The following is a 14,893-nucleotide window of genomic DNA, read 5'->3' as shown; positions in this document are numbered from 1 at the left end:
CTGTCAAATTCCTCTTCACACTCAAGTTTTAAATTCTATATTATACACTTAATTGATATGCTCAACAGATCTTTTGATACATTGCATTTTTGCTCGATGCAATCATAAGTATGATTTCTCATTTTATCTTCACCAGTTTGCTCCTCATGGTTTAAAAAAACCAACATCTTGAGTCTTGTACCTTCACTTTATTTTTTGCTTTGGCTCATTATCAGGAAATATAATCTAATAATAGTGATCACAAACAAGTAATCCTCAAACGCAAGCTTTTACTAACTAGTTCAAACATTTTAATTTAATACATCCTGAAACAAACTTAAAATACAATGAACGTCATCTTTTTCTAAAAACAGGTGACCATATTTTCTACAACTTTGCAGCATTGTGATCCTGTCCTCGAACGTTTTGATGCCTTTACACTGCTTACCTGGGCTGATGGTCTTATTGAGCAAGGCCCAGAATAACAAATGGGTCTTATCCACATTATGGATATTTCCACAATCACAAGACAACCGCAAACACAAGACACTGTTTCCAGTCACCAAGATTGGTACCGGTGCTGGCACTTCCACCCAACATGACTGGAAAGAAATGAAGTGACAGTTGCAGAATAGCCACTCATTACAGGGTTCAAAAATGTGCTGATACCCAGGGACTAATGTTCGAAGCCTTTTTCCAATAGAAATGGACTGGAGAAGAGTGTGGATTGTGTCCAAATATGCTGTAACCACTCCTACAACTATGGAATTCTCTATGTACAACAGATCAGAACTGTAGCAGAGATATTTTATGGCATAAGAACATTGGGATTTATATGCATCAAGAAGTTCACATTTAAGGATGCAGAAAGCAGGAGTGTGAGCTTGTATCCTTATCTAAAATAGTTGGGAGTGTAATGAAGAATCTATTTCAACATGAAACAACACCTCAATCTTAAAAATTCCCGTTCTGGTTTCAAGTTGCTTCATGGTACTGCCCTTATCAGCCCTAATCTCCCTCTCCCACAACCCTTCCAGATCTCTGTACTCCACTTTGACCTATGGAGCATTACCAATTTTAATCACTCCACCACTGATGGCCCTGCCTTCAGATGCCTAGGCGCTAAGTACTGGAGTTTCCTCCCTATATCCTTCTGCCTTTAAGATGTTCCTTAAAAAGCCACCTTTTAGCCAGATGAGCTACAGCTTGACCAATGTCTTCTGGGGTGTCTCTTTCAAATTTTGTTCCGCAATAAAAATTAGAAAATATTGTTAATCTTCAGTTCTATGATATTGGGACTTTTGAATCCCAGTTGCACGCTTGTTGTGGGATGCTGAATTGGTACTATACAGTTGATCAGCAGAGACGTCTTAGGTGGAACACATTCTGTTTATTTACAAGGTGCTCAGCAACTAAACACGTGTGCTTCTACATCAAACCCTATTCTCCATACTTCTGCTTCTAACTACAGACTACTGACTGCAGAGGTAGCCTGTGCTACCCCTCTATTGGTTAAAGGAGATCATGTGATCTACTTTTCTAACATCCTTCTTAAAGGTATACTGCACATTACATAAAACCATAATTACCACATATGACCTGATGAAAAATCATTAAATTAACTCTCACTGCACGGATGCTGTCAGACCTGCTGAGTTTCCATTATTTTCAGTTTTTATTCCAGATTTCCAGTATCTGAAGTATTTTGGTTCCATTATACTTCTATGAAGCAGCTTAGGACTTTTATGTTAAAGGCACTTTATAAATGGAAGCTGTTGGCGAGCATGCTTAGGACCTCACTTCATTGTACCACCACATTAACAGTTTTAATATCCTGTACAAGAGTCTTCTCTCTGTTAAGATATTCGGAAATTGTATTTTATGATGTTTAGAGAAGAAAATCTGTCATCCTTCCCCAATTTGCCTACCTGTGACTCCAGACCCATGCAGTATGGTTGAATCTTAATTGCCCTCTGAAATGGCCTAGCAAGCCACTCAATTTTACCAAACCACTGCAGAAAACGAGGGAGCTGCGCTGTGAGGCCTCGATGTGGATTTGGGATCCCACGAGGTCTCTTGATTATACCACATACAGACCTCCCTCAGCTAATGAATCAGTGCTCCTCCTTGGAAAAAGCACTGAAAGTAGTAAGGGCGTAAAATGTAACGTATGTGGGAGTCATCAATGCACATGATCAAGAGTGGCTCAGTAGCACCACTACTGAAGGACCTATCTTCAAGACTGGGCCTGTGGCACATGGTAAGAAACCAACCAAGATGGATAAACCTACTCAAACTTGCCCTCACCAATCTACCTGTCGCACTCACATCTGTCCATGACAGTATTGATAGAAGTGATTGTCTCCACGCGGACTGTGCGGTGAAGTCCCGTCTTCAAACTGAGGATCCCATCCATCGTGCTAAATGGGATATATTCAGAACAGATCTAAGAGCTCAAAACCGGGCATCCACAAGGTGCTGCAGGCCATCAGCAGCAAAATTGTATTCAACCATAATCTAACCTCAAGGCCAAGCATGCCCTCATTATATCATACCATCAAGCCTGGTTCAATGAAGAGTGGAGAGCATGCCAGGAGTAGCACCAGACATTCTTAAAAAAGAGGTACTCATCTGGGGAAGCTACAACACAGGACCACATAGATGGCAAACAAGAGACAGAGTTTTTCCCACAACCAACGGATCAGATCTAAGTTCTGCAGGGCTGCCACATCCAGTCATGAATGGTGAATTAATCAACGAACTGCAGGAGAAGGCTCCACAAATACACCCATCCTCAATGATGGGAGAGCTCAGCACATAAGTGAAAAAGATAAGCCTGAAGCATTTGCAAACATGCTCAGCCAGTGGATAACCCATCTCAGCCTCTCTGGAGGACCCCAGCAACGCAGATGCCAGTCTTTAGCCAATTCGATCCACTCCATGTGATATCAAGAAATGGCTGAAAAAATTGGATACTGCTAAGGCGCTGGGCCTCGACGACATTGCAGCAATACTACTGAAGACTTGTATTGTGCTCCAGAACTAGCTGCAACCTGAGCCAACCTGCTCCAATACAGTTATAGCACGGGCTACAGCACAGCACCCAGGACTGTGGAAAATTGTCCAGGTATGTCCTGTCCATAAAAAACAGGGCAAATCCAACCCGGCCAACTACCACCCCAGTCTACTCTCAATCATCGGCAAAATGATGGAAGTTTTCGTTGACAGTGCCATCAAGAGGCACTTACTCAGCAATAATTTGCTCACTGATGCTCACTTTGGATTCTACCAGGGCCACCCAGCTCCTGATCTCATTATAGCTTTTGGTCCAACATGGATAAAAGAACTGAACTCAATGGGTGAGGTGACAGTGACTGCCTTTGACATCAAGGCAGCATTTGACTGTGTAAGGCATCAAGGAGCCCTTGCAAAACTGGAATCAATGGGAATCAGGAGGAAAACTCTCCACTGTTTAGAGACTTACCAAGCACAAAGGAGGATAGTTGTGGTTGTCAGAGGTCAATTATCCCAGTCCCAGGACATCACTTAAGGAGTCCCTCAGGATAATGCCCTGGGCCCAACCATCAATGCTGCTTCATCAATGACCTTTCTTCCAACATAAGATCAGAGTGGGGATGTTTGCACAACGTTAAGCACCATTCACGACTCCTCAGATACTGAAGCAGTCCATGCCCTTATGCAGCATGACCTCAACAATTTTCAGACTTGGGCTGATAAGTGCCAAGTAACATTCATGCCATACAAGTGCCAGGCAATGACCCCCCAGTTCATCACCACCTTCTCAAGAGCAATTAGGGATGGGCAATAAACGCTGGCCTAGCCAGTGATGTCCACATCCTGTGAATGAATAAGTTAAAAGAAAAATCATTACACAATGTTCAGTGTCATTCATAACTCCTCAGATACTTAAGCAATCCATGTTTATATGCAGCCAGACCTGGACAACATTCAGATTTGGGTTGATAAGCGGCAAATAACATTCGTACCAACAAGTGCCAGGCAATGACCAACACCAACAAGAGAGAATCTAACCACCTCCACTTGACATTCAATGTCATCACCATTGCTGAATACCCCACTATCAAAATCCTGGGGATCACTGGGCCAGGCATATAAAAACTGTGGCTACAAGAGCAGCCCAAAGGCTGGGAGTTCTGCAACAAATAACTCCCTTCCTGAATCCCCAAAGTCTGTTCACCACCCACAAGCCACAATTCAGCAATGTGATGGAATACTCTCCACTTGTCTGGATGAGTGCGGCTCCAACAACACTCAAGAAGCTCAACACAATCTTAGACAAAGTGGCTCACTTGATTGGCACCCCATCCACTACCTTAAACACTCCTCCATGACCAGTGCAGTAACAGCAATGGATACCATATAGATTCTTTCACAATGCTGGTGTACAATAGTGTGACAAAGAAAATCAAAATTCAAATTCATTAAATCAAACAGACAAGAGCTTTGTTTAATTCTTCAAAAACCTAAATAACTGGAAATAGTGTAGAGAACATATCTTTCTATTTCTGTTGGACTGTTGTAAAGAGCATATATTTTTATTTCTGCTGGACTGTGGATTAAAATTACGATGGCAGCAATTTGAAAGACATGTCTACTAGAACAGTGTAAGGGATATATGCAATGTTGCTGTCCTGGAGCAGACTGTGCCATGAAAGACAGGATGGTGCCGAGGAGGAGTCTGGTCTAATGGGGAACTACCTGGCAACAACATTTTAATTGGCTCCTGACCAGATGACCAGGGCTTGTGTAAGAGTAGTGCAGCAGAATAGCTCCTAGCCTGAAAGGAAAAAGTCCTAAAGCCTCTGCCTCCTGTGTGTAAGGTTCCAGTAATTCTACAAGCTAGCTGGCCTTTTCTCCTCATATCTCTGTAACCTGCTTTCTCCCTGAAAACCCCTATCAAGAGACAAAGGAGAAAAATCACTGTTTAGAGACATTGAAAGGCAAGTGCTCAACCAGTGAACTAAAGGCTGAAAGTGCTGGAAGACCAACTCGTGTCATCAACAAAAACAGGAAGGAGGTTGGAAGACATTGATCAAAATCAACCCATCAAATCCTGTACTCCAGAATTGATACTATTGAACTGTTTTATCCTACCCTTAAAATCTATGTTTTTGTGTGTCTTGTATGCTTATGTGTATAGGGATTTAAGAAGGAGTAGAGTTTAGGTTATAGAGTTATAAGTTAGTTCATATTCTTTTGCCACTGGTTAAAGACAATTTATTCAATAAACAGTTATTTACTTAAGTTTACAAACCTGGTGCTCGTATTCTGTTAACCTAACAAACAATTAGGTGGGTTGATCAAACTTTTTCACATTTGTCATGGCTCAGGGCGTGGGGCTTGATATTGCAGCGCACTGTTCCCAATGAGTTGTGATAATAGCAAAAAGATATTTTTTCAATGACAAGTTTACAAATGCAGCATTGTAACATACACTGTGTTTCATCATTTGGTGCCCTCCAGTGACCTTAGAATCTTACAAATAATCAATTTTTCATAAAGCTATGTGATACAATGCCCCTTGATTATACCATTCATGTTACAATTCCAAACTTTACCTAATATAATCTTGATGTCAAATGAACACCAAAGCATATTATTCCACTGATGAGATATTAAGTATCTACCAATTTTGTGGTTATTAGCTGGGAATCATTATACTTCACCTTTCAAACAGATCTCTTTATCTCAGATTTTATAAAGATCAGTATAACCCTAAATTATTTGCAATTCAAAAATTAATTTTTACATGTAACTTTCATCACATTCATGTTCAGGACATCATGCAAAGAGTATGAAATGAACTGAACTCTCATCTTCAAGTCTTATTCAACTCTCCACAGATGCTGCTAGACCTGAGTATTTCCAGAACTTTGTTTTATTTTAGATTTCACCATCTGTGGTATTTCCCTTTCATTAAATTTTAATCATATCATATTAAGCTGAATGGAAATGCTATCAAAATGGCGAGCAGACACTGCTTCAAAGAGGGGAATAAACAGCTCAAGTCAGGAATCTGCTTTCACTTACAGCTGATGCTAAATACTGTCATTACACGCCATGTCACCAGCTGCAACGACCATTACCATGATTTTGCTAGTGTTATCTTGCCAGTCCTTTGTGACAAATCCATATTATTTAACAGAGTCATAGGAAAACTATGATCAGATTGTAGCCAATCAGGTTGTGTGTTACAACTGCCTTCTAATAAGTTATCTTAATTGCATTCAAGTTCATTTTTAAATGTCATATATTGGTGTACATTGTTAATGAAAACTAGAGTATAATTCACAAATGGAATATTGCTTCAATGTGCACAACATTATCTCAGAATGTATATGATATACATAACTATCAAACAATAACCAATAAATCAATTTGCATGTTTGTTACTCTGACATTCATACCAGGTCAATTTTAAACTTAACCACTAAAATCTCTGCAATATTGAAAAGAAAACACCCACGAGCAAGATGCACTGCAGCAACTTGCCAAGTTCCCTTCAATAGCACCTTCCAAACTCATGACCTCCATCACCTAGCAGGACAAGGACAGCAGATACTTGGGAACATCACCACCTGCAAGTTCCTCTCCAGGCCACGCACCATCCTGGCCTGGAACTATATCGCAGCTCCTTCACTGTTGCTAGGTCAAAATCCTGGAATTCCCTTCCTAACAGCACTTATGGGGTACCTGCACCAGATAGGCAACAACAGTTCAAGGTGGTGGCTCACCATCTTGTGGGCAATTAGGGATGAACAACACATGCTGGCCTTGCCAGTAATGCTCCCTTGAAAAAACTAAAACAAATGACAGAAGGACTTCTACCAACACAAGCAAGCATGAAACCTGAACTACAAGACAGAAAAAGTAATTGGGAAGTACCCAAAAACCCCGCAGCCTGTGCATAACAATATCTGCCCTTACAGCCTTTGTGAAGTCAAAACATTTCATTCTAGACATGGGAAAGCAAAGATCACTAGTGGCAATAATGCACTATAACAATATACTGTGTCTGCAGACAGAAATAGCAGGAAAGATTCAGTCTGGTGATATTATTCTACTGGAAAGGTCATCTCCTGTTAGCCCATACATTAACACTAAACTTACCTATTTTTCTGTAACACATGGAACAATATGTGTTCATTAAAACCTTCACTGTGAAGTATCCTAATTCTTTAAAGACTAGAATTCCAAAACATACTCACTGAATAAAGGGCTCAACAGGCGAGGAACATAGTGGTTCTGGTATGCATTGTGGCAAATCATCCCCAAAGTTGCTTAGATCCTCCCCTATAGAATCAGAAATGATTCTCAAATTCTGCAAAAAAAAGGGTGACAAAATAGTACAATATATTTTGCATTCTTCACAATGTACTTGAACTTCCTGTTGACTGTCGCTGTTATGAATGTTATCATTCAGAATTGCAGTACAATAATTGAGTCAGTACAAAGGTTTCTTTAAAGAATGAAAGAAAGAGAAAAGCAACAGGTTAGAGCTTTGTTCCTGACCTATAAAAAGGATTAGATTAAATTATTTAAGGCTGAAGAATTAGTGTTAAATTCTAAGATTAAGACTCACACACAAAACTAGAAAAAGGCAATTTTATACATCTGCCCACTACATTTCTGTACATACAACTGAAATCCAATTCAAAATGTTTGTGAATTAGTTGCAAAGATAGCTTAAAAGACTTCTGTAAAATCAAACCATGAAGTTGCCATATGATACTACAGCCTGAAGAAATTAAATGCTTTTTCACAGCATTTATTTCCAATGACAAACACTACTTCTTGAACTAAAATCTTACAAAAAATCTTAGAAACATAACAACTTTCACATTTACCAGGAAATCAAATTTCTGAAACCCAAGGTTTATAAGGGCAATTCTGTTGCCTTCTTAGGATGATTCTTAATTGATCACACTATTAACATCATAGGTTCTGGATACATATAGACAAGTATTACAATCATGCATGCATCCATGCAATTATTACTGAAAAAGGCAAATGAATGAAGCAGAATGAAACTAATGTTAAAACTTACAAGCAGTAAAATGCTTATCCACCTGCATCCCTTTGGCTTTCTGTTATTGTCAATAACTTTGAAGTATCCATCTCCTAAGTGGCTAAAGTGCTGTCAAAATGTAAATTTTACAAGCAATCTATTGACTAATTCACCTTTCAGTTGACAAAGAACAAGTGAAACTAAACTTAAATTACATAAGAACATCCTAAGTATTTGATAAGTATCAGAATAGATTATGAATTGTGAATCACCAAACTATCAAATCAGATGAATCTGACAAATTCAAAATACCTGCTTAGCAATAAGTTTCTTATGACCACAACAGAATGACCATAACAGCTTTAAGTCAATGAATCCGAAATGCTAATCAGTTTTTCAAGTTTAAAAGAAAACACTTCCAAGATTCCAACACAATGAAAATCTTGAACAAAATGCAAAAAGCTGTGGATATTGAAAATTAAACAAAACAAAACATGAAAATACAGGAAACTCAGCAGATCAGGTAATATCAGAAAAGTGAATATTTGGGTGTAGACCAGCTTTTACAAAAGGCCTGCACCCAAACTGTTAACTTGCCTGCTCTCCACATAGATGGCACCTGAGCAGAATATTTTCAGGATTTTCAATTTTGTTATGCAAATAAAATCAACATTTCATGACCAAACGTGGCAAATACTATTGTCAGAACATTGTATGTGTGAAGGAGGAAGGGAGATTTGCAACTTTTATAAACTCAAAATTTTCAATTATACTCAGGCTCAGAATTATAAACATGAACAAACTACTTTAACAATGGATTGCGAGATCTGTAGATTTCCATTCAGATATAAAAAAAGTAATATTCTGCACAATTTACTAAAATATTCCATTCAATGCATTTCTTTCATCGCACTTTTACAAAGAAATACTGTAATTTTCTTACAGATCTTGCACAGGGTTAAAGGAGGTTAGCAGTCTCCAGAAATTGAATTAATTTAGAGGTTAATTCTTTTAAAATGGACACTTTGGTCTGGAATTAAGATTCAATATATCAGATAATTCTGATCTGAGAGGGGAATGTGCAACGAGACCTGGGTGTCCTTGTATATCAGTCGCTGAAGGTAAGCATGCAGGTGCAGCAAGTAGTAAAGAAGGCAAATGGTATGTTGGCCTTCATAGCCAGAGGATTTGAGTACAGGAACAGGGATGTCTTGCTGCAAATGTACAGGGCATTGGTGAGGCCGCACCTGGAATAGTGTGTGCAGTTTAAGTCTCCTTATCTGAGGAAGGATGTACTTGCTACAAAGAGTACAGCAAAGGTTTACCCAACTGATTCCTGGGATGGCAGGACTGGCAGATGAGGAGAGATTGAGTCGATTAGGATTATACTCGCTGGAGTTCAGAAGAATGAGCGGGTATCTCATAGAAACCTATAACATTCTAACAGGACTAGACAGCGTAGATGCAGGAAGGATGTTCCTGATGGTGGGGGAGTCCAGAACCAGGGGTCACAGTCTGAGGATATGGGGTGGACTATTTAGGACTGAGATGAAGAGAAATTTCTTCACCCAGAGAGTGGTGAACCTGTGGAATTCGTTACCACAGAAAGTAGTTGAGACCAAAACATTGTATGTTTTCAAGAAGGAGTTAGATATAGCTCTTGGGGCGAAAGGGATCAAAGGGTATGGGAAGAAAGCTGGAGTAGGCTATTGAGTTGGATGATCAGCCAAGATCATAATGAATGGCGGAGCAGGCTCGAAGTTTCTTTGACTCTATAATCTAATTTATGGCTGCTTTCATAATCTGAAAGCATACTTGGTCACATTCTCTAGAATCAAGCCCAGGTTGACAACAGAGTGAACAGCTTTTTCAAATTTCCAGCTCCTAATGATGTCAAAACATGATCGTGATCTTCCTTCCCCGACCATAAAAAGTATACTTCAACAAGCTTTTATAGTCTTCTCTGCAAATTATAAGTAAGCAACCAGCGATTCACATAATTTCCCAAGAACAGATTGTCTCTTTGTTAACAACTGCAAAAATCTCATTCAGACAAATCAAACTCTAAGTTTTCTTTGGCTGACAAGTTTTATTTCAGTACCAAAAACTTGTGTTTTCATGAGATTCTAATCCAAGTCAAGATAATGTTTTATTAACATTAATGACATGTAACTTGGGAATTTCAAAAGCAAAAGTTTTTGAACTTCATTCAATCAACTGCTTTTTATATACATCCACAATTATAGCAACATACAGCAGATGAATTTGATCACAGACAAAGCTAATACAGCTGGGGGTGACTATGCCCAAAAGTGAAAGATTAACCACAATAATGCAGTGCATTACTGTTTCTTACACAGTTAAGTGACGAAATGAGTTCACACATTGAGCTGGCAGTCTCAACAGTCCATTTGCAGGAAACCAACTCCAGAGGCTAAAGAGAAAAAAAACTGCTGCTGTTGTGTGCATTCCCAAAGTAAGCAGCTCAAAAGTGGCAGGTGCCCAGGAAAAGATCAATTGCCCCATGCCTTGTTTGGAGAAGTAAGAGAAGGAAGGGAGAAAGATAATAGAATATCTATGAATGCCCAAAAATGTTAACTAATTTTGCTCTACATATAAATGCTATATTTACTAAGGGTTAACTTTCTCAAAGATCCTCACGTGTATAGTAATCAGATACATTGAAAAACTTACATGCCTCATACAATCAATGAATGTAAATGTTGCCTACTTAACGGTCATTTCTAAGATTTCTTTCAAATATTAAAAAACAAAGCATTATAAGGAAACAAGCAAGGCAGCAGTCTAGTCTACTACTTTTGTAAAAACTCCCCTTCAAATAGGAGTAGCACAGTCACAATATTCCTTCCCCTCCAGAAATCCCCATCTCACACACCAAAACAATGCCTTACATTAAAAAATGCATGTGGCAAGTCTGTCATTGGGAAAATGTTAGAATCCATTATTAAAAAGGTGACATTTAGAAAATCATAATACTATTAGGCAGAGTTAACGGTTTTGTGAAAGTGAAATCATGTTTAGTAGGTGTAGTGGTATTTCAATTTCCAAAAAGCATTTGATAAAGAGAAGGTTCAGGGGGGACCTGATAGAGGTATACAAAATTATGAGGGGCATAGAGAGGAAGAAATTTTCCTCTTAGCGGAAGTGTCAATAACCAGAGGGCATAGATTTAAGGCAAGGGGCAGGAGGTTTAGAGGGGATTTGAGAAAAATCTTTTCACCCAGAGGGTGGTTGGAATCTGGAACACACTATCTGAGGGGGTGGTAGAGGCAGGAATCCACACAACATTTAAGTAGTATTTAGATAAGCACTTGAAATGCTATATCATACAGGGCTACAGGCCAAGTGCTGGAAAATGGGATTAGAATAGATAATTACTTGATGACCGGCACGCACACGATTGGTTTCTGCACTATATAACTCCGTGAAAGGTGCCACACATAAAAAGGTTACTACACAAGGGCAGAGTTCCTGTTATTGAGGGCAATATAGTAGCATGGATAAATGACAGGCTAACAAAAAACAGTCGGGTAAATGGGCCATTTTCAGAATAGCAGATTGTAACTAGTGGAGTGCCACAGGGATCAGTGCTGGAGCATCAACTATTTATGATCTACATAATGACTTGGATGAAGGGACCAACTGTATTGTAGCCAAATTTGTGGCTGATGCAAAGCTAGGTAGGGAGACAGGTTGTGAGAAGGGCACATGTCTGCAAAGAGATATAGTTAAGTGAGTGGGCAAGAAATTGGCAGATAGAGTATAATATGGGGAAGTGTGAGCTTGTCCACTTTGGCAGGAAGAATAGAAAAGTTAAATATTATTTAAAGAGACAAGAGACTGCAGAATCCTGCAGTACAGAGGGATCTGGGTGGCCTTGTAAATGAATCACAAAAGGTCAGCATGCAGGGACAGCAAATAATCAGGAAGGCAAAGGGAATATTGGTTTTATTTCTAGGGAAATGGAGTATAAAAATAGAGAAGTCTTGTTACAACTGTACAGGGCATTGGTGAAACTACACCTAGAGTTCTATGTACAGTTTTGGTCAGCTTATTGGAGAAAGGGCATACTTGCATTGAAGCAGTTCAGAGAACATTCACTATGTTGATTCCTGAATGAAGGGTTTGTCTTATGAGGAAAGGTTGAGAGCAGGGTGGGCCTGTATTCATTGGTATTTATTGAAACATATCAGATTCTGAGGGCACTTGACAGAGTAGATACTGAGAGGATGTTTCCCTCATGGGGCATCTAGAAGTAGGGGGCACAGTTTCAAAATAAGCGATCTCCCATTTAAGATAGAGAAGAGGAGGAATTTCTTCTCAGAGGGCTGTTAGTCTTTGGAATTCTCTTCCACAGGGAGAAGTGGAGATGGGGGTCATTGAATACATTCAAGGCTGAGTTAGATTGATTTTTGATTGACAAGAGAGTCAAGAGTTATTGGGGGTGCTGAGTTTGAGGGGGGGGTGGGGGGGGGCAGGCAGAACAGTGGAGATAATGCCACAATCAGATCAGCCATGATCTAATTGAATATCAGAGCTGGCCCAAGGGGCCAAAATGGCCTTCTCCTGCTTCTATTTCTTATGTTCAAACAATGGAGAAGAAAACCCAAAACACAACAACAATCTCAACGATCATGTCTTCAGACCATTTACTCGTTGCACAGGAAATGATCCAAGAAACAAGGCTGTGGCTATGCCTTTAAAAGGTAATCTGGGAAGGTCATAGCTGAATTTCTCTTGCAGCAAAACCTCTAAAACTTCTCTAAAAACAAAAGTCAGCCATTTCTTGCTATGCTTTAATTTCATTTTTGCCCTTGGAAATCCTTTCAGCTTAAAAACATTTGTAAACCCTGGGAAATTTGGAGGAGTTTTAAAAATATTTTACACACAAAATTGTACCAATTCAATGCATTTGCTATTTGATTACAAAAAAAAATCCAAATAAAATTCAATCAGTTTGATCTTGCACATATACCTCAAATTGCTCTGGGAAACGATCTTCAAGTTTTCTTTTCAGCATGAGAATGTAGAACATCATAGCTTGCCGTTCTCTTTTCAAGGACAGTATGACATCACACGCTACTCTCAGTTTCTTCTTTTCTGCTTCTAGGGAGACAGCTAGGTTTTGATTGTTCACTTGGATATTTTTTATAAAAGAGCTCTTACCTGTGAAATAAAAAGTAACAAAAAGTGAAAAACAGCTGTTTAAAGCTGAAAATTAATGTTCAGTAGAAATGAAACTGCATACTTACTCAGTACTTTGGTTTTTGCTTTTGAAGTCAAGTTTTGCTTAGCCCTGTTAATTTTAGTTTGATTCTGATTCCGTTTCTCTTTCATTCGTTCCTTGATAGCTTCCAGACTTTCGTGGAAAGAAATCTTTTGACATCGTTCAAAAGCCATTTTTCTTCTTCATCCTTTAATAGCTGATAACATAATAAAAGAGCAATGAAATAAAGCATCATAGGGATATGTGAAAACAGGAAATGAGAACATCACACTCCTTACATTTCTTTCCTTAGACCAGATCCATTTTCCTTGTTGCACTAAAAACACAGAAATCCTTAACGATCTTTCCCACTAATCACTTCTACCTTAATCTAATTTTGGATAGTGGGTCAGAGGAACAGGAAGTACAAAAAGAGTCAGACAGAGGAACCGAGATTTCTGCTTCAATGGGAGGTACTTGTAAGGCTTAGAGGTGGTTAGGTCTCTTTCAGCTTAATCTTTAACTATTTCAATACCATTAACTGAGTGCCCCCCTTCTCTATTTTGCCTTCCCATGTCTGGCACTTTACACCCGTTTGCATTAAATGTCAAACAATATAGCTTATGTAAGTGCTAAGGGCAATGAAATTTGTTCTGTAATCTGAACAGTCTCTTCCAATTTCACTCTCCTTCATTAGCCAGCATGAATAAATTTGGCCACTCTGCACAGAGTTTCTGAATACATTTAAAGTTCTGGTTGCATTCCTGAAAAGCGCAACTTTTAAGTGAATGAGATTTTCCCATTAAAACCATTGTAAAAGCTGTAGTTAGGTTGCATAGGACCTCTCTTAGAGAAAACACATTAGAATTATACCCTGTAAGTTAGGAATTTAGGAGCATAGAAATACTTCACATTGTTAAATTCCTATATAGGTAAATGAAAGAACTTAAAAATAAAAGAAATGTTAATTTTCTACTTACCTCCTCAAGGGGTTAGATATAGCTCTTGGGGCGAAAGGAATCAAAGGGTATGGGGAGAAAGCGAGAGCAGGCTATTGAGTTGGATGATCAGTCATCATAATGAATGTCAGAGCAGGCTCGAAGGGCCGAATGGCCTACTCCTGCTCCTAGTTTCTATGTTTCTCCCACTTGCCACCAATCCTATTCACTGAACCTCTCCATACATCCTGGCCCTCTGGTCAGCCTTTGCCATTCCCTGACCTTCCCCTCTTGGTGCAGACTCTTACTCTCACTGCACCTCTTGCTCCTTCCGAACCTTCACTGTAAGTGAGGGCTCTGGAGATGAATGGCAAGAGGCAGGAACGACAGCTTTGACTTGCAGGAGGTAAGCTCCAAGCTGGAGAGGCAGCAGGAGGGAGGGCCAGGGAGCAACAGAGGCCATTCCAATCAGGCAGTGCAACATGGCAAAATGACTTTAAAACAAAATTCCCAATGACAAATGGGAATAAGGGCCTCATTAACTAACCAACGTTAGAGCAGAACACTTCAAGTGGGGCAACTTGAAGTCGTTCTGCTTACCGTACAGGCCATTTATGTAAATTAAAAATAAAAGCAAATATTCATTAGAGAAGTGGAGTCTTCTTATCCTTTCACAAGTTTTATCCTGAAACCCCACAG

At 39.3% G+C, this 14,893-nt stretch overlaps 1 protein-coding gene across 2 annotated transcripts in view; it reads right to left on the bottom strand.

The window, feature by feature from the left end:
* sgo1 (shugoshin 1) overlaps positions 1-14,893 on the bottom strand; it is a 43,403-nt gene that overhangs the window by 15,190 nt on the left and 13,320 nt on the right. The window contains exons 1-4 of one of the 2 annotated variants that reach the window (XM_041183471.1): positions 13,556-13,642; positions 13,303-13,473; positions 13,026-13,216; positions 7,230-7,342 (exon numbers count right to left, since the gene is read on the bottom strand). In XM_041183471.1, coding sequence (XP_041039405.1) covers positions 7,230-7,342; positions 13,026-13,216; positions 13,303-13,450 — 452 coding nt within the window. In that variant the 5' untranslated portion in view covers positions 13,451-13,473; positions 13,556-13,642. Of the gene's footprint in view, positions 1-7,229; positions 7,343-13,025; positions 13,217-13,302; positions 13,474-13,555; positions 13,643-14,893 lie in introns of those variants that run through there. The other variant, XM_041183472.1, reaches the window with a different exon arrangement.

This window comes from Carcharodon carcharias, chromosome 3 (assembly GCF_017639515.1).
Source record: "Carcharodon carcharias isolate sCarCar2 chromosome 3, sCarCar2.pri, whole genome shotgun sequence".
NCBI lineage: Eukaryota > Metazoa > Chordata > Chondrichthyes > Lamniformes > Lamnidae > Carcharodon > Carcharodon carcharias.
Note: the sequence above shows the minus strand (reverse complement) of the source record. Positions and strands in the feature narration are given on the sequence as shown.